The sequence below is a fragment of the Bos indicus x Bos taurus genome, chromosome 18 (assembly GCF_003369695.1).
Source record: "Bos indicus x Bos taurus breed Angus x Brahman F1 hybrid chromosome 18, Bos_hybrid_MaternalHap_v2.0, whole genome shotgun sequence".
Taxonomy (NCBI): domain Eukaryota; kingdom Metazoa; phylum Chordata; class Mammalia; order Artiodactyla; family Bovidae; genus Bos; species Bos indicus x Bos taurus.
Window position 1 is genome coordinate 10731705 of NC_040093.1, and position 17075 is coordinate 10748779.

At 58.4% G+C, this 17075-nt stretch overlaps 2 protein-coding genes across 3 annotated transcripts in view; one reads left to right on the top strand and one right to left on the bottom strand.

The window, feature by feature from the left end:
• The window catches only part of GRIN2D (glutamate ionotropic receptor NMDA type subunit 2D), a 35663-nt gene extending 28381 nt beyond the window's left edge, over positions 1-7282 (bottom strand). The window contains exons 1-3 of one of the 2 annotated variants that reach the window (XM_027515269.1): positions 6872-7282; positions 5802-6067; positions 2063-2553 (exon numbers count right to left, since the gene is read on the bottom strand). In XM_027515269.1, the coding sequence (XP_027371070.1) occupies positions 2063-2527 (465 nt within the window). In that variant the 5' untranslated portion in view covers positions 2528-2553; positions 5802-6067; positions 6872-7282. Of the gene's footprint in view, positions 1-2062; positions 2554-5801; positions 6771-6871 lie in introns of those variants that run through there. The other variant, XM_027515268.1, reaches the window with a different exon arrangement.
• Positions 7283-8773: 1491 nt separating this feature from the next.
• KDELR1 (KDEL endoplasmic reticulum protein retention receptor 1) lies at positions 8774-17075 on the top strand. The gene is made up of 5 exons (XM_027515270.1): positions 8774-9073; positions 9717-9817; positions 10124-10282; positions 15019-15271; positions 16298-17075. The coding sequence occupies exons 1-5, from the start codon at positions 8983-8985 to the stop codon at positions 16330-16332; spliced, it is 639 nt and encodes a 212-aa protein (XP_027371071.1). The 5' UTR covers positions 8774-8982; the 3' UTR covers positions 16333-17075.

Below are 17075 nucleotides of genomic sequence, written 5' to 3' on the forward strand. Positions count from 1 at the left end.
GCCAGCCCCACCTCTTTGCTCTTCCTCAAACACCTCAGGTTCCTTCTAGACTCAAGGGCTTTGCCCTTCACTGTCACCTTTCTCAGGGACACCCCCCAGCTCCTTCCCCTCCTCCGGCCTCAGGTCCAGCTCAGTTTTACCTCCTCAGGGAAGCCTCCCCTGACCACCATCTACTGAAACCACGGCGGCCTTGGTCATTACCTCTCCTCCAGGACAGATTTCACTATCTGTTATTTGTTTTGTCTGTCTCCTCATTAGAAATGCAAGCTTCGTAAGAGCAGAGACCGTGTCTTTTTTTTTTTTTTTAACCTTCCCTAACTGTATTCCCCAGAACCTGAAACAGCCCTGGCACAGAATCAGTCCTCAATAAATCTTCCAGTAATGCAATGAGACGAGCAAGTGGACTTTCTCCCTAGGCATATGCCTGTGGTTAAATGTGCGAGGGTTAGGGCACTTGTCCTGAAGGTATGAGGCTTCCCAGAATGCTATGAGACCCTGTGAGGCCCTCATCCTTGGCAGCTGAATGTGTACTCAGGGGACCACGTTCCCAGCATTCAATGGGGGCACAGATAGAGCTGTGAGGACCACTCTAAGACACTAAAAAGACTACATTTCCCAGAAGGCAACGGGTGTGCACTGAAGGGGCCACAGTGCCCACCAGACAATGAAATGGAGGGGCACACACTTCTCAGACGCCATGGAGGCAGGAGGGACAACATCTCTCCGTATCCCAAGAAGGCGTCAGCCAGGAAGTAGTAAGTTCACCTCGCAGGTGATCTGCCTACAGATCTCTGGACAACCCCATGCCAAAGAGAAGAACAAAGTTGGACAGAGGTCTTTCCCGGAGTGCTCGAGACAGAAGAAAACTACGAGTCCCGGCATGCAATAGAGATCTAGTCACAAAGCCGCCGGGCCCTCACAGCAGGGAATTGGTGGAGACTTAGGCTCCACCCACTCAGGTGGCCCCATCCTCAGGCGATACCCACTTCTCTGTTACACTGGCTCCACCCCTGAATAGGCCCCGCCTCTTCTCAGACGCCTCCTTTAAGCTGACCTGGTTCTTCTTAGTCCGCACACCAGGCTTGTTCAAATCCTGCCCTTCCCTACCAGAAGTCCACTCCAGCTGACCCCTCCTGTGCCCTCGGGAGGCAGGCCTCTCTCCATGCCACAGCCAGCTCCAGCCTCTGACCCTGCCTCCCCTGCAGGCTCCTGGCTTTGACCTCTCAATGGCTGAGCCTGCCTCTAAGCGGGAGGCCTTCATCTTTCCAGGCCCACTCTCTGAATTCTTGCTTTCCACGCCTTCCAATTGGGTACCTCCCCTGTCCAAATCCTCCTTTAGTACCGAGCTGAGGGCCTGTCCTCCCTGGCTAGCCCCGCCCCTTCCTTGACTCACCTCTTCCTTGACTGGCCTTCCCGCACTTCCTAGCTGCAAGGCTACCCCTCTCTCGCTCACTCACTAAGGACGCCTCCCTTTCTCATACTCATCCTTCCACCAGATGGTTCCGTCCTTCTCCGTTGACCTCTAGACCTCATGCTCAGCTAGCCGGGCCCCTCCCTATCCCTCAGTACTTAATACTCCTTTTTCCTGGTCACCGTGTCTGACTTTCTGGCTCCTGCTTACTCTCTAGTCTTCACCCTTTTCTGAGCCCCGTTCCTTTTCACTTGACACCCCGTCGCTGATCCCAGAGCCCACCCCTCACTCAGATCTTGCCATCTCAGGCATGCCCCCTCTGGCACCCACCCAGTCCTCGCCCCTCCCTGGCTGGCCTCGCCTCTTCCTCTGATCCCACCCCCTCCCCATTCACCGCTCCCGCAGCCTCTCAACTCTTCCCATAGCCTGGTCACCTCAGACCCTGCTTCTAGTTGATTCCCTGGCACACTCTGTTCCTCCTATATATCACGTCCCTCCAAGTCAGCCCCGCCCGTTACCTAGACCTGAGCTTGGCATCCCCGAGGCTGACCCTCAGGACTGGCCACGCCCCTTACCACCCCGCCCACCCACGGCCGACCCAGGCCCCGCCCCCGCATAGCCCCCCGAGCCCCGCCCACGTGTCGCGCGCACCTTGGGCGTGAGCACGAGCGCCGCGCCGCCGTGCACGGCCACGATGGGCAGCGAGGTCTGCGCCGACAGGAAGTCAAGGATGGGCGCGACGGCGGGCGCGCGCGAGTCGTCCTCGAAGACGACGCCGTGCACGCGCAGCCCCGACAGCAGGTCGCAGAGTTGCAGCACGAGGCTGCGTGGATCCGAGCCGTTGAGCACCAGCGCCACCGGCCGCACGTCCAGGCCCGGGCTGCGCACGGCCGCCGCTACGGCCGGGCCCAGGCGCGCCGCCTCGGTCGCGTACGCGGGCCCCGAGAACACGAGGGCCACGTTGAGCGGTCGCGCCCCGCCGGGGCCCCCGCCAGGCCCGCCGGCCCCGCCCGGCCCCGGCACCTCCTCCGGGAACGGGCTGGCACAGGCCAGCGCCAGCAGCAGCAACATCTTAGCGGGGCCCCGAGGGCCGCGGGGGCCACCGGCGCCGCGCATCGCCTGCGGGCCCTGCCGGGCGGCCTCTGAGCGCGAGGGCGCCCGGGGAGGGACACGGAGGAGGGGGGGTGGTGCGCAGAGACGGGGCGGCGGACACGCGGAGCAGAGAGAGGGACAGGAATGAGAGACAAGAAATAGAACGACAGAGACAAGGAGAGATACACGGTGAAGGGGAGATACGAGGAAGGAGAGACGCGGAGGTAGGAGAAATGTTGGAGTAATAGAGGGAGAGACACAGGGAAATACGGAGGCAAAGGGAGAGATACAGAAGCGAAGGGAAAAACACAGGGAGAATGGGTAATGGGGCCACAAAAGATACAGAAGTGGGGAGAAGAGATAGACAAGGGAGGACAATGAGACAGGCCAGATGGAAAAGAGACCCGCAGAGACCAGATCAGAACAGGAACAGAGAGAGAGAGAGGCCCAGGAAGATAGGAAGAGATGAAAACACCCACAGAGAGATGGTCAGGGAGAGAGAGTTGATGGGGTGGAGGAAAGAGATAGAAGGAGAAACAGACAGGGACAGATAGGCTCAGAGTAACAGAGCGAGAGATAAGACGGAATGACAGAAATAGGGAGGGAATGAGAGAGGCGGGAGAGATGCAGAGATAGACGAAGGAAGGTGGGGGAGAGGAGAGAAACCCGAAAGTTGGACGGAGAGAGGAAGGTGGAAAGAAACCGCAGGAAGATGGAGACAGACCCCACAGCCACCACAAGACACGCACCCACAAGAGACGGAGAAACAGTCAGAATTAGAGATTGAAGAGGCAGGCAGAGCAGACAGAAAACACAGGAAGACAGAAATAGCGAGGCAAGGCAGAGATCAAGACCCCCACCAGGGAGGTGCCCAGCACAGACATGAAAGGAAGGCCGGGAAGGCGAGTGGCAGGAGGGATCAAAAATAAAAGGAAGAAAAAGTGAGGGGAACAAAAAAAAAGAGAAAGGGAAAAGGGGTCAGGTGTGTGGGGGGAGAGAGAGAGAGAAAAAAAAGAGAAATTAGTGGGCCATCCTGCAGGGAGCAAATGCCTCTGACCGTACCCCTCCCCTGGAACACACACCCCCCAACCCATCTTCGTCCCCTTACTCCTACCCCTGTCCCTCCACTCTTAGTAAGAGCTAGAAAGAGTCACAGTCCAGACTGGGCTCTGGAGTTGGGGGGAGCACAGCTGTGGAGAGCTGGGAGGGGTGGGGGTCCCTGGCTCCCAGCCCAGAGCAATTTGGTAATTGAGAAGCGATACAGCATCTCTTCCTATGTCCCCTGTTGTATACTAGTTGCCTGGGGTGGTCGGGCTGGGAGCCCAGACTCCTGGCTCCTGGGTCTTGAGGAAGGAGGGCCCTGGGGGCCTGGAACCCTGGTTCCCAGAGAGGGATTGGAGCCTGCAGAAGGGGCTTCTGGAAAGGGGTGAGGGTCCAGACAAGGAAGGGCTTGCTCTTAACTGTCAATCAGCCTCCTGTCCGGTTGCCATGGTAGCGCAGAGCCTCCATCCACCCCACAGCCAGCCAGGGGTAGGGGAAAGGCCCACACCCCTTTGCCTGCCTAGAGGCCTCACTCCCCACCCCCCTACCCCCAGGCCTTCCCAGGGACCCTGGGGCACTGTCTCCCGAGGGGTGGGGGTGGGGGCTCCTAGCATGCTTTAATCCTGGCTCTCCCTCGCCCCTCCTCTCCTCTGCCCTTCCCCAAGCAGCTGGTTCAGTCAGTGCTCAGAATAGCCCCCCTCTGCCCCAAAATAACCCACAGCTGTGGCCTGGCGCTCCCCCCTCCCCAGGATAACACTGGTTCTCCCCTCCCTTCCTGGTGGCTGCTCACCCCTCAGCCTCTTCTCTGCCTGTCTCAGACTTACCCCTGCCCGGCCTCTGGCCTTGGGGACCCTGGGGTCCTGCTCCCTGGCTGAAGCCCAAGAGGGCAGTTCCTGCCCCACCCTTCTCAAGAGGCTGGATGCCCAGTTCTCTCCGGTGAGGGATTCGGGAGGACAGTCTCCCACCCCTCCAGAGATGGATAGAGAGGTGGCAGCCCCAGCCGCTGGGGCAGTCTGGTGTTCCAACCCCCAAACCTGCACCCTCAGGGATCACATTGTTCAGGCCTCCAATCGCCACCTCCTCGTGAGTCTCAGTCCCCACTTCCATCTGCACGGGGCCAAAGAGTCCAGACCCTCATCCCCTGCCCCGTCACGGGGTTCAGGACACTGAGCCCCCAGCCCCCTCTTCCCTCAGACACAGAAGCCCCATCCTCCCAATTTCTCCCATCAACTCGGGAATCCTGGTCTCAGGGCCCCTTCTTTCCCCCGGACCCACCGGGGACTGTGGGTGCTCAGCTCCATCCTTTCCCAGGACCCAGGAGTGCGGGCTCTCTCCTGCCCCCAGACTCAGGAATCCAGGGGCCCAGCTTCCTTTACGCCCAGGACCCAGGAATCCAGGCCCATAGCCCTCTCCTCCCTTAAGGACCCCTTGTGGTCTCAAACCCCATTCGTCCAGTATCCTGGGCAACCCCCGCCCCAGCTCCAGCCTCTCTGAGTCGCCCCACTCAGGTCCTGTGCACAGTACAGTCTGTCCCCCAGCTGAGGAGAAGGAGGAGGGTGCCAGAGATTCCTGGGGTGTCCCTGTCTCCATTACTTCCCCCGGATCCATCACAGAAGAGATGAGAGAACCACTTCGATCCACAGCCCGCGTTCCCCCCCACCTCACCGCACAGTTCGCGTCGTGCTGCGGACGGCTCCCGCCCCCCCCAACCCCGTTCTCTCCCCACCCTAATCCTGGTGCTTGGAAGAGGCTAGAAGGGTATTCCAGAACCTTGAGGAAGGGATGGGAGCTTGGGGCAGGGGGTGCCAAGGCCTGGATACTCTCAAGGTCCTTGGCAGGGGTATTAATAGCCGACTGGCAGCTGAGAAGGGAGGGGAGATGGAGCTGGAGAGAGGGAGGTAGACCGGCCGAGGGGGGAGGCTGATGCGGGCGGTGGTGGGGGGACGGCTCAGAGAGGGAAGGTGAGAGGGAGAGGTGGGGGATAGAGAGTCGGGGCGTCAGGTGTATGGGGCTGGGGAGAAGGATCAAAGTGTCAGCAGTGAGGGGGTTAGGAGATCTGGGGTGCAGAGACCTGGGGAAAGGGCTCAGCGAGGGAGAAGGAGATAGGGCGCAAAGATTTCCCCCCAGAGAACCCTGTCCACCATTCCAGCCCTCTCCCTCCAACTGAGGCCCCTTGCCAACTTTCCCTGTCCTAGATCTGGAGCGGGGGGCGGTCCATGTTCCCACCCCCTCCCCTGCAGTCCTACCCCAGCCTTACCTTTTCATGACCCTTTTCTGGGGGGGTGTTGCGGGGGTGCCAGGAAAGGAACCGGAGTCCAGCGACCCGAAGATTCGGTGGGGGGCTCAGGGAGCCGCGGGGTGTGTGTGGGGGCCAGGCCCTGGGGCGGCGGCGGCAGCGGCGGCCGGGACCTCCTGCCGGCCTGGCTCCCTGGCTCCGGCTCTCTTCCTCAGTCCGTCCTGCCCTGTCTGTCCCCAAGGTTGAGGCCGCCCCGGCTAGGCGAGGACGCGGCTACACATGTTGCGCTGGAAGTTGGGCCCCGGACATTGCGGAGGCTGTCGGGGTGTCCTCTCGCCGCCCCGACCCCGTGGGGATCCCCCCTCCGCCCACCCGGGGTGCCCCCCTCTGCCGCTTCAGCCCCGGCTCCTCCCCCCTGTCCATGTGTCCGGTCCCGCCTCTCCCTGGCTCATTCGCAAACCCCCATTCTGTGCCCTCAGTGGCCCCCCCCAAGTCTCTGTCTGTCTGTCTGTCTGGGTCACCTCTGAAGCCGATGGCCAGTGTGTGTGTTTGCGTAAGGGGCAGGCGGGAGACAGCCTGTCTGGGCGACTGCTTGCCCCTTCCTGCTTGGCCACCTCCCACCTCCAGGCACCCCCCCCCACGCCCCCACTCTCAAATACAGGCGGACACACACACATACACACACGCATACACGCACCACCTCACTTCCCTGGGATTCCCCTAAACACCCCCGGAGCTTGAGGAGGGAGACACACACACACACACACATAAACACACACACACTGGAGGGTCTGATGGGCCAGGCTGCCGCTGCCGTCAGGGGCTGTTCAGACAGACAGGAGGACACGGGCAGCCAGACGCCCGGCTGGACGCAGGCAGGAGGCGCAGAGCCCAGGTACACACCATGCATCCGGGTTTGGGGGAGGCTCGGAGGGAGGAACCTGGGGGGCCCGCGACACCCAGGCAGGTGGCTCGGGGTCGAGACAGACAGACAGACCCCTCCCTCCCTCCCGCCCTCAGCCGCCGCAGCCCTTACAGACACACCCCCCCCTCCAGCCCAGCCCCAGACACCCGCACACACAGATCCTCACCGGGCAGATGGCAGACGCACGAGAGACCCCTGGGGGCCAGGCGGACCCACCCGGGCCGACACCCCCGAGCCGGGCACCGGTGGCTAGGGAGGCTGCAGGCGGGTGGAGGGCGGTGGCGGCGGCCAGGGCTTGGAGCCGGAGCGGGAGGGACTCGCACACTCGCTCTGTTCTCATACACTCACACACACGCGCACACACACACACTCACTCGGGATGCGATTAACATTCAGTCCCCGTCCGCCCCTGCCGGGAGACCCACAGCCCCCCTTCTTGGGCTCCCTCGGGACCCCTCCTCCTGTCATGGCTGGGGGAGGGGGCCGGCCCCTTCCCCAGCTCCCAGCCTCTGCCTTCCTCCTGGGACCGGAGAGTGAGGGGCTGCAAATAAATCCGGGGACAGGGGAAGGGGCCGGGGGCGGGGGTGCAGTCGGGGACTCAGGACCTGCACCTGAGCTCCAGGGCCCAGGGGCTGCCTGCCCTCCGCCCCCTCCGCACGCTGAGGTTTGCGAAGCAGGAGGCCATCCCCAGACTTGAGTCTGTCATGCTAGGACCCATTTTTTGGCTTCGATTGCCCCGGGAGGCCAGGCCTGCAAGCAAGTCTCCCTCATGAAGCCAGGAATCCAGGCTCCCAGCCCTCTCCTCTCTCAGACCCAGAAATTCAAATCCCCAGCCCCTTTTGCCTCCAGGACCCAGGAATCCAAGCCCCCAGTCCCCTCCTCACTCAGACCTAGGATACCAGGTATCCAGCCCACCTCCTTCCTCAGCTCCAGGAGTCCAAGTCTCTGTCCCCCTTCTCCTCCTGGGACCCAGTGATCAGAGCCCCCTCCTCCAGGCCTGAGTCCCTTTTAGACCCTCAAACTGACTCCTTAGCACAAACCACACTCAGGGGCCCACGCGTCCAACACTCATGGATGTCACCCTCAAGCACTCTATCCATCCTGCGATCTGAGGAAACTGATGCCGCTGTGCCCCTTCTGTTATTGACAGACCCTGACATCCATCACCCATGGTTATTCAGACATCCAGGAAGAAAGCACCAGGTACCCCCTCTTAGACGCAGCCTGTTTCCCCTCGCATCCCTCAAGAGCAGTTGCCCAGCTCCTGCCCCTCCTGATAAAGAGGGAGGCTAGGCCCCGTGTATCTATGAAGGGCTAGGGTGGAGTGTGGCACAGGACACCTGGGCTCCCGAGAGTGTGTCTGTGTGCCTCTGAGGGGGCAGTTCCGGGGTTGGTGGGTGGGTGGGGGTGGCCAGAGCCAGGGCTTCCGGCTACCAACTCCAGGGTCACGGAGAGCAAGAGTGAAGGCTCATATTTCTGAAAAAGAAGAGACTGGGCGCCTGAATTTGTGGGTCCCAGAAGGAGGAAGGGATTGTGCATCTCGATTCCTGGGTCTACGATACTTGGGACACAAAATCCTCGGGTGGGACCCTAAGTCCCAAAGAAGCGGGGACTGAACTCTTCTTGGGTCAGGGGGTGGAGAGGCTGGCGGCTGGACTCCTGAGCCCAAGGGAGGAGGACACTGAGGTCCTGGACTCCTGAGTCTGATGGAGGAGGGGCCGGAGGCTGCTTTCTGTTCTCTCAGATGGATTGGAGCTGGAGGTCCCTGAAAAGCCAGCCTCTGGGTCTTTGTGTAGGATCCTGAAAGCTCAGAGACCTGCCTCCCGAATCGCTGTCAAGGGCACAATCTATGCGGCTGGGCTGCGACCTTTACAGAGGCTGCGCCTCGGGGAACAGGCGCCCGGATTTGGGAGTTGCGGGTCTCAGCGACCCCGCAAGTTCCTAGGAGGCGGCCTTGGTGGGGAACATTCGGCGCCCGGCTCTGCAAGGGCGGAGAAGCGGGGGTAGGGGGCGCCAGAGAGCCGGGACTCCGCCCTCGGGGCGGAGCCTCCCGCCGGACTCCTCCCCCTCCCGCCCTCCTCCCTCTTCCTAGCTCCGGCTCGGCCACCAGCTCCGGCCTCGGCGCCCCCTCCCAGAGCCCCCTCCCCGGAGCGGAGCCCACCCGAGGGCACCTCTCCCGCCCCCGCGACAGCCCAGCCGCCCGGCCAGAACAGCAGCCCCGGGGGGCAGCCCCCCTCCAGCCTCCCTCCAGCCCAGCCCTGCCAGATCCCCCCAACCATGAATCTCTTCCGATTCTTGGGAGACCTCTCCCACCTCCTAGCCATCATCTTGCTACTGCTCAAAATCTGGAAGTCCCGCTCGTGTGCCGGTGAGACACCCACGGGGGCGGAGGAAGGGGCAGAGTGCGGGGGACACCCCAGGACTCGGGGAGAGGGTTTGGAGGCATAGGGAGACGGGTCCCCTTTCCCGTCCCTGCTTGCTAGGGGTCCCTCTTCCAGGTCCGGGGTCACCAGGGGGTCAGCTCCTATCCGCAAACCGGGGATGCATCCAGTTTGGTGGGGGTGGCTCCAGGCACCGAGTTCAGCCTTCCCCCGGCCCCCATCAGGGTGGCCTCAGAGTTGCTGGGGCTGGGAACAGGGAGCTGTGGCAGGCAGGGAGGTGGCTGGAAGTTGGTGACGTGGACTGTAGCGGCCAGGAAGGGAGCGGGAGGCAGGCAACCTGTTCCGGAGGCCAGAGGTCAAGGGGGGGTCCTCCTGAGGCCCCACCTTGGATCCGGACTGCAGGAGGACCCTGAGGGTGTTGGGGGTGGCCGTGAGGCCTAGCCCGGGACACAGCCTCGGGTTGGAGTAGCTTTGGGGCCGGGCTGCCCCCTGGCTGTGGGCGGTGGGAAAGAGCCCTGCTCCAGCCGCTGGCTGGGGAGGCCTCTGGGGACAGCTGCCCTCCAGAGCCGCCTCCAGGCTTGTTCCAGGCCTTGGCCCCTGGTGTATTGACCCTGCCTGTCTGCACCACAGGGATTTCAGGCAAGAGCCAGGTCCTGTTTGCTGTGGTGTTCACTGCCCGCTACCTGGACCTCTTCACCAACTACATCTCACTCTACAACACGTGCATGAAGGTAAAGGCCTCCTGAGGGGAGCCGCCAGAAGGGTCGGGGGAGGAGGGAACGTGGGTCCCAGGCTTTAGGGAGGAGGGGGCTGGGGGTCCAGACTGCTGAATCTGAGGGGGGCGGTGACAGTGGCTGGGACTCCTGGGTCTGCGGGGCTGGGGGCCAGGACTCCTAGTTTGAAGGAGGAGGGGCTGGAGGCTGGACCCCTGGGTCTGAGGGAGGAGGGGCTGGGGGTCCGGACTCCTCAGTCTAAGCTCTTGGGGGCTGGGGCCCTGTGCCTGGAACTGAAGCTTCCTCCTCATCCTCACCCGACAGGTGGTCTACATCGCCTGCTCTTTCACCACAGTCTGGATGATTTACAGCAAGTTCAAAGCCACTTATGATGGGAACCACGACACGTTCCGAGTGGAGTTCCTCGTCATTCCCACGGCCATCCTGGCGTTCTTGGTCAACCATGACTTTACCCCTCTGGAGGTAGGCCACCTGCAGGGTCCCGGGAGTGGTGTAGTGGGGTGGGGTGGGCTGCGGGAGAACGGCTGTGGACAGTGGGCCCAGTCAGAGGCTTCCTTCTGCAGGGTTTGCTCAGACTTCCTCCTTTTAGGAAATAACGTTCAAGACAGGGGCCCTGGAGTCGAATGACAGCAATGTCATGGCAGCTGCTGCTGCTGCTGCTGCTGCTGCTGCCGCTGCTAAGTCGCTTCAGTCGTGTCCGACTCTGTGCAACCCCATAGACAGCAGCCCACCAGGTTCCTCTGTCCCTGGGATTCTCCAGGCGAGAACACTGGAGTGGGTTGCCATTTCCTTCTCCAATGCATGAAAGTGAAAAGTGAAAGTGAAGTCGCTCAGTTGTGTCCGACTCTTAGCGACCCCAGGGACTGCAGCCTACCAGGCTCCTCCATCCATGGGATTTTCCAGGCGAGAGTACTGGAGTGGGGTGCCATTGCCTTCTCTGGTCATGGCAGCAGCACTCACCAAGTACCAGACGCTGCTCTGAGCGTGTCACACATGTCATCGCTTTACTTTTCACAGCAGCCCTGTTTTATAGATAGGAAACTGGGGCTTGGGGAGTCAAAATGACTCTTCCAAAATCATCGGCCTAATGAATAGTTCAGGAGTTGGAAACAGGGGCTCTAGGGGGCCAGGCTACTTGGATTTGGATCTGTTACTTTCTATTAGCATGACCTTGCGCATGGAACTTGACTTTTCTGTGCCTCAGTTTCCCTGTCTGTAAAGTTAAGATTAGGTCACTGTGAGGATTTCCTGAGATTAGCCAGCATCGCTTACACAGGGACTTTAGAACCAGAGAGCCGGGATTTGAAGCCCAGGGCTTCCCTGGTGGCTCAGATGGTAAAGAAGCTGCCTGCATTGCAGGACACCAGGGTTTGGTCCCTGGATAGGGAAGATCCCCTGGAAGAGGAAATGGTAATCCACTCCAGTGTTCTTGCCTGGGAAATCCCATGGACAGAGGAGCTTGGCGGGCTACAGTCCATGGGGTCACAAATGCTTGCACATGACTGAGCGACTAACACTTTAGAAGCTGTGGGACTTTGGGCAAGTCATGTAATTTCTCTATGTCTGAGTTTTCTCATCTGTAAAATGGGGATAGTTCCTACTTCATAGGTTCTAACTCGGGATTGATATTGATAAAGCACAATGTCCGGCAGTAGGCAGGAAGTGTTGTCCATGATCGTTGCAGTGCTTTGGGCCAAGTGTATATATACTTCTACTCCTAAAGGCTAGCTGTCGTGGTTTTTATTGCCTGGTATTTTGGTAGGAGCTATACAGTTTCCTGGGAGTAATTTTGAGAGGGACTGTGGTCAGTCTGCCATCTCCTGCCTCCAGGGGCCTGGCAGGAATCAAATTCAGAGCAGTCTTTCCTCCCGCAGTACCACTCACTCCTGCTTGTAAGAAGCTGGCTCTGGAACGTCCCTGGTGGTCCAGTGGTTAAGACTTTGCACTTCCAAGGCAAGGGGCGCGGATTTGATCCCTGGTTGGAAAACTAAGATTCCCGCAAGCCGCCCCTGCTTTGCTGATGTTTTCAACAGAAACTATAATTCAGGAGTTTTCCTGAGACGTCTCACTTGACAGTTTTGGCTACAGATTCCAAATCTATTTCTAAAAGCATCCTGCAGTCTTGACAAATCTGATTGAGGGGTAACTTTGGCCCGAGTGCCCCAGAAATGTCAGAAGGAGGAAACCCAAAGGTTAGTTGCAGGGTCTGGACTTGGGAAACTTCTGATCACCATCATCTTGCATGGAGCACTCACTGAGCTGGACCCATTCTACAGGCAGGGAGACTGAGGCTGGAGGAAGGCAGTGGCGCTTGCTCTAGGCAGAAGAGGCTGGACCAGGATCTAGGCTTCTTGACTCCAGGTTGGGTGGTTTGGTTGGGTGGTTCCCTCATTCAGAAGGCAGTCACTTGTGCAAAGTATTGGCACCAAATCTATGTCTGGCTCTGCGCAAATCCGACATCATCCCATCTGATCCCTTCGCCACCTGAGGAAGCAGACCTCGTCATCCCTCTTTCTTTTAGGACTAAGGTGAGGCTCCCAGCTGGCACTAGTGGTAAATAACCCATTTGCCAATGCAGGAGATGCAGGTTCGATCCCTGGGTCGGGAAGATCCCCTGGAGGAGGGTATGGCAGCCCATTCCAGTATTCTTGCCTAGAGAATCCCATGGACAGAGGAGCCTGGCCAGCTACAGTCCATGGGGTCGCACAGAGTCGGACACGACTGAAGCAGCTTAGCATGCAAGGTGAGGCTCAGAGGTGAGGCCTCACAGAATTTGAACCCAGGTTCGCCTGCTTTCAAAACGCGTGCTTTGTTAGTCACTTAGTCATGTCCAACTCTTCGCAGTCCCACGGACTATACCTGCCAGGCTTCTCTGTCCATGGGATTCTTTAGGCACAAATACTGGAGTGGTTGCCATTCCCTTCTCCAGGGTATCTTCCTGACCCAGGGATCAAACCCTGGTCTCCTGCATTACAGGAGATTCTTTATCGTCGGAGCCACCAGGGAAGTCCTAAAACCATGCTACCTCCAATTAAAAAAAAAAAAAAAAAAATACCCTTGCTAGCATTGGGTGCATGCGGAAAAACTTTTTTAATTATAGAAGGAAAGGATTCCTTAAAAATTCAGACGTCATGAATAGATCAAGTAAAAATACAACAGACCTTTTCTCTCCTTTTTTGTCATGATTCTATTCCCCAAGGCTAGGAATTGGGTATATATCCATTTTATGGGCATGTTTCCTGAGAGCCTCAAGTAACCTGATTTACCGAGAACCTTGCTGGTGGATTCTGAGTGATTATGGGAACAAACCCTGAAGTCTAGCTGCCAGGATAGGAATCTGTTTCTACCCACATTTCAGTTGTGTGGCCTTGGACAAGTTACTGATCCCATGGGCCTCAGTCTTCTCATTCGTATAAGGGGGATAACAATAGGTCTTAGCTCATAGGGTTAAGGCATAAGCCAGTTAGTAGCTGTAAGGTGCGTAGAGCAGTGTCTTGAATGTAGTAAATGCTATAAAAATGTCAGTTCTTAGAAATACATCCTGATGGTCGCCACTTTGCTCCCACAAACCAAAACCAGCCAGGAGGAATCACACCTGCCAGCTGGTGTTGTTGTCTGAGTGGAGGTTTCAGTGAACTGACACCTCACAAGTCACCCCAGGTGGGGCTTTCAGGAAACTGGGGACTGAAAAGGGGCCAGCAGCTGTCTTCCCTCTCTTGGTCTCCCTCCTATGATGCCCTGTTCTGCTTGCAAATGATGGTGGTCAGAGCTCCCTGAATGGTGGCCCATGACAAGCACTTGGGGACCTCGCTCCCATCCTCTCGTGCATTCATCCAGGCATGGAGTAGGTTCCAGGCATTATGCCAGGGGCTGGGCCCACAGAGTGCCCAAGGTGTAGGCTCCTGGGCCTCACGGAGCTCACAGTCCGGTGAGGAAGGGGATGTGACAGGGAGGAAGACAAGACAGGGGATGTGACAGTCCTGGGGGAGGATGGTCAAGGAGGACCTCGCTGATGAGCTGAGGTTGGAAAGAGGTGGAAGAGGCAGGATGTGACTGTCTGGGGGGACAGCTGCAGGAACAGCAAGTGCAAAGGTCCTGGAGCAGAAGGAGGCTGGTGTGTTGGAGAACCAGACAAGGCCTGGGTAGTCCGTCGTAGCCTGGAGGGACTCGGAGATGAAGCTGGATCAAGGAGAGCCTTGAAGGTTAGGAACTTAGAGCCAAGGTTAGGAACTTGGGTTTTATTCTGGATGTGATAAGAAGCAGCTACTGGAGGGTTTTGAGCCAGAAAGTGACACGGTCTGATTTATGTCTCTCAAGCTTGCACATTGAAGGTTGCCCCTACCAGGGCAGGAAAATCACCCCCACTTTAGAGAGAAGGAGGTGGAGGCTCTAAGAATCTGGCTGTCTTGCCCAAGGTCTCATAGAAGGGAAGTCTCAGAGCCAAGATTCCAACCTGGTCCTCCTTTGAAGTGAAGTCACTCAGTCGTATCCAACTCTCTGCAACCCCATAGACTGTAGCCTACCAGGCTCCTTTGTCCATGGGATTTTCCAGGCAATAGTTCTGGAGTGGATTGCCATTTCCTTCTCCAGGGGATCTTCCCAATCCAGGGCTCGAACTCGGGTCTCCTGCATTGTAGACAGACGCTTTATACCGTCTGAGCCACCAGGGAAGTCGGGTCTTCCCTTGGGAGAGGCGTAATTGCCAAGTGCTCTGAATACTGGCTCTGAACTCTTTGTTCAAATCCCAGCTCTGCCACTCTCTAGCATTGTGATCCTGGGCGTCTCTTACTGTCCCTGAGCCTCAGTTGCCTCATCTGTAGGAGGGAATGCTGGGGATTTCCTGGTGGTCCGGTGGTGAGGACTCAGCACTTTCACTGTCAAGGCCCAGGTTCGGTCTCTGGTGGAGGGAACTAAGGTCCTGCAAACCACGTGACTCGGCGAAAAATAAAGGAGGGGAGAATGCTAGTAATTTTACCTCTCTCATGGGTTATTGTGGGGATCGACAGAATACGTGTGGGGTGGGCAGAGTGGTCACTGGCACACGGGGAGTGCCCGGCAGGCATCGTGACCCCCCATTATCCGCTCTCCCGTGTCACTGTAACCAACACACCCCGTGTCCTCCCCTTTCTCTTCCGCCCTGTTCCCTCCCTCCCTGCCCTCTGCCACCAACTCCCCGGCACGCGCCCCCCCCGCCGTAGATCCTCTGGACTTTCTCCATCTACCTGGAGTCGGTGGCCATCCTGCCGCAGCTGTTCATGGTGAGCAAGACGGGCGAGGCGGAGACCATCACGAGCCACTACCTGTTTGCGCTGGGCGTCTACCGCACGCTCTATCTCTTCAACTGGATCTGGCGCTACCACTTCGAGGGCTTCTTTGACCTCATCGCCATCGTGGCGGGCCTGGTCCAGACGGTCCTCTACTGCGACTTCTTCTACCTCTACATCACCAAAGGTAGCTGGTGGGGAGGCGGTGCGGGAGGGAGCCTACACCTTCTCCAGCCCTGCCCTCCCTCCCCTGGGGCCCTGGCTCCACCTCCTCTGCCCCAAAGAGAGGGTCAGGGGTGGCCTCTGATTCTCTTCTCTTGGGATTTCTCCTAAGCCCTTTCTCCTGCCCTGAGGTCCCAGACCCACTGTCTCTCCGTCTCACACCTGTTAACAGATCCGAAATCAGCAGCCCCAGCATTGCTCAGGGAAGGGAGGGCTTCTTCTCTGCTAATTGATCTCTGTCCTCATCCTCAGGGACTCCAGCCCACCAAGATTCATTCATTCATTCAGTCAGTCAGTCATTCAACCAGCAAATTTAGGGAACACTTTCTATGTCCGTGGCCAGGGCGAGGCTCTGAGATACTGCCAGGTCGAGGCTCTGAGATACTACCATAGGGGGAAAGATGGATGAAGCCCTCTCCTCCTTTTTTGTATTATAATGTGTGTGTGTGGAGGGGGGTGGCGAGAGGGTGTGGGACGAATGAACAAGAGAAATGACTGCAAACAGTGAGAAGGGCAGAGATGGAAAGGAACCAGGGAGGTGTTGGTGGAGAGTGAGGGGGTTACCATACAAGGGGGTGGGCGGTTGGGGGAGGCCTCTTAGAGATGGTAATTAAAAGCTAGGTCCCCAGTCAGTTAGCAGAAAGGGAAGAGGAGACTGGAGGGCAGAGGCTTGGAGGCAGCCCAGGATTCCTGGCAGGGAGAGCAGAAGCAGGGGGTGGTTTTGCCCACTGCCCATCAGAGATCCAAGGCCTCCAGGCCCAGGAGTCCTTCCAGGATGGAAGAGGAGAAGCCAGTGTTAGGAGAAATGGGTCCATGACTCAGTCCCTCAGCCTCAACCCTCAGTAATTCAGGTTGATCCCCCGCCATGGCTAATCCGGACTCCGGAGGCTGCCCCTGCCAGCCCAGCGTCCAGCCCCTGGTGTGGGCGTGGGAGGCTGTCCCCTTTTTAGGGGCCCCGTGGTCATGCCCTCCCCCGCCCCTCTCTTCACAGTCCTAAAGGGGAAGAAGCTGAGTTTGCCAGCGTAGCCCCGGGCCGTCTCCATCTCTGGGACAGCAGCGGCGAGAGGCAGCGGAAGGCGGCGACATGAGATGAAGAGCCTTCCGGTCCAGGGGTGACTTTTTTAAGAACCCACCTCTCCCGGCTCCCCAGCTCCACACCTGCCGGGTTTCAGGGGGGCGGTGGAGGACCCAGGTGTTGGGGGAGCTCAGGACCTGGGCTGTTTGTAGTTTTTTGCCTTTTAGAGAAGAAAAAAAAAAAATCTTTCCACTATTTAGTTTTTGATTCTGATGACTCCTTTCTCTTCTTACTCTCCGGCTCCGATTTTTATAAACTGTTTTAAAGTGTCCTGTGGGGTGAGGCAGGGTTGGAGATCTTTCCCCTCCCTTGAGCCCCTTGGCTTCCTTCTGGATCCTACCACCCCACCTTCCACCCCATCTCCAGCCCCACTGGTCGCCAAACACTAACTCTGCTGAAACCTGCCTGACACCTGCCTGCCTGCCGGACCTCTGACCATGGCCATGAACACACACCCCCATCCACCCCCCGCCCCCCAAACTTTTGCACTGGGGAGAGGGAGGAGGGGAGGAAGTTCTCCCCTGATTTTTCATAGTAATTTTTTCCAGAATTTGAATTTTGGGGGTTTTTTTTGGCAATTTAGCGGGGCGTGGGAGAGGGGTTGGCCCAAGGGGTCACATTTTTGTACAGAACTGAAGGTTGATTCTTTGTTCTCTTGAAATAAACTGAGGAAAATGATGCCTCTCTTTTGCTA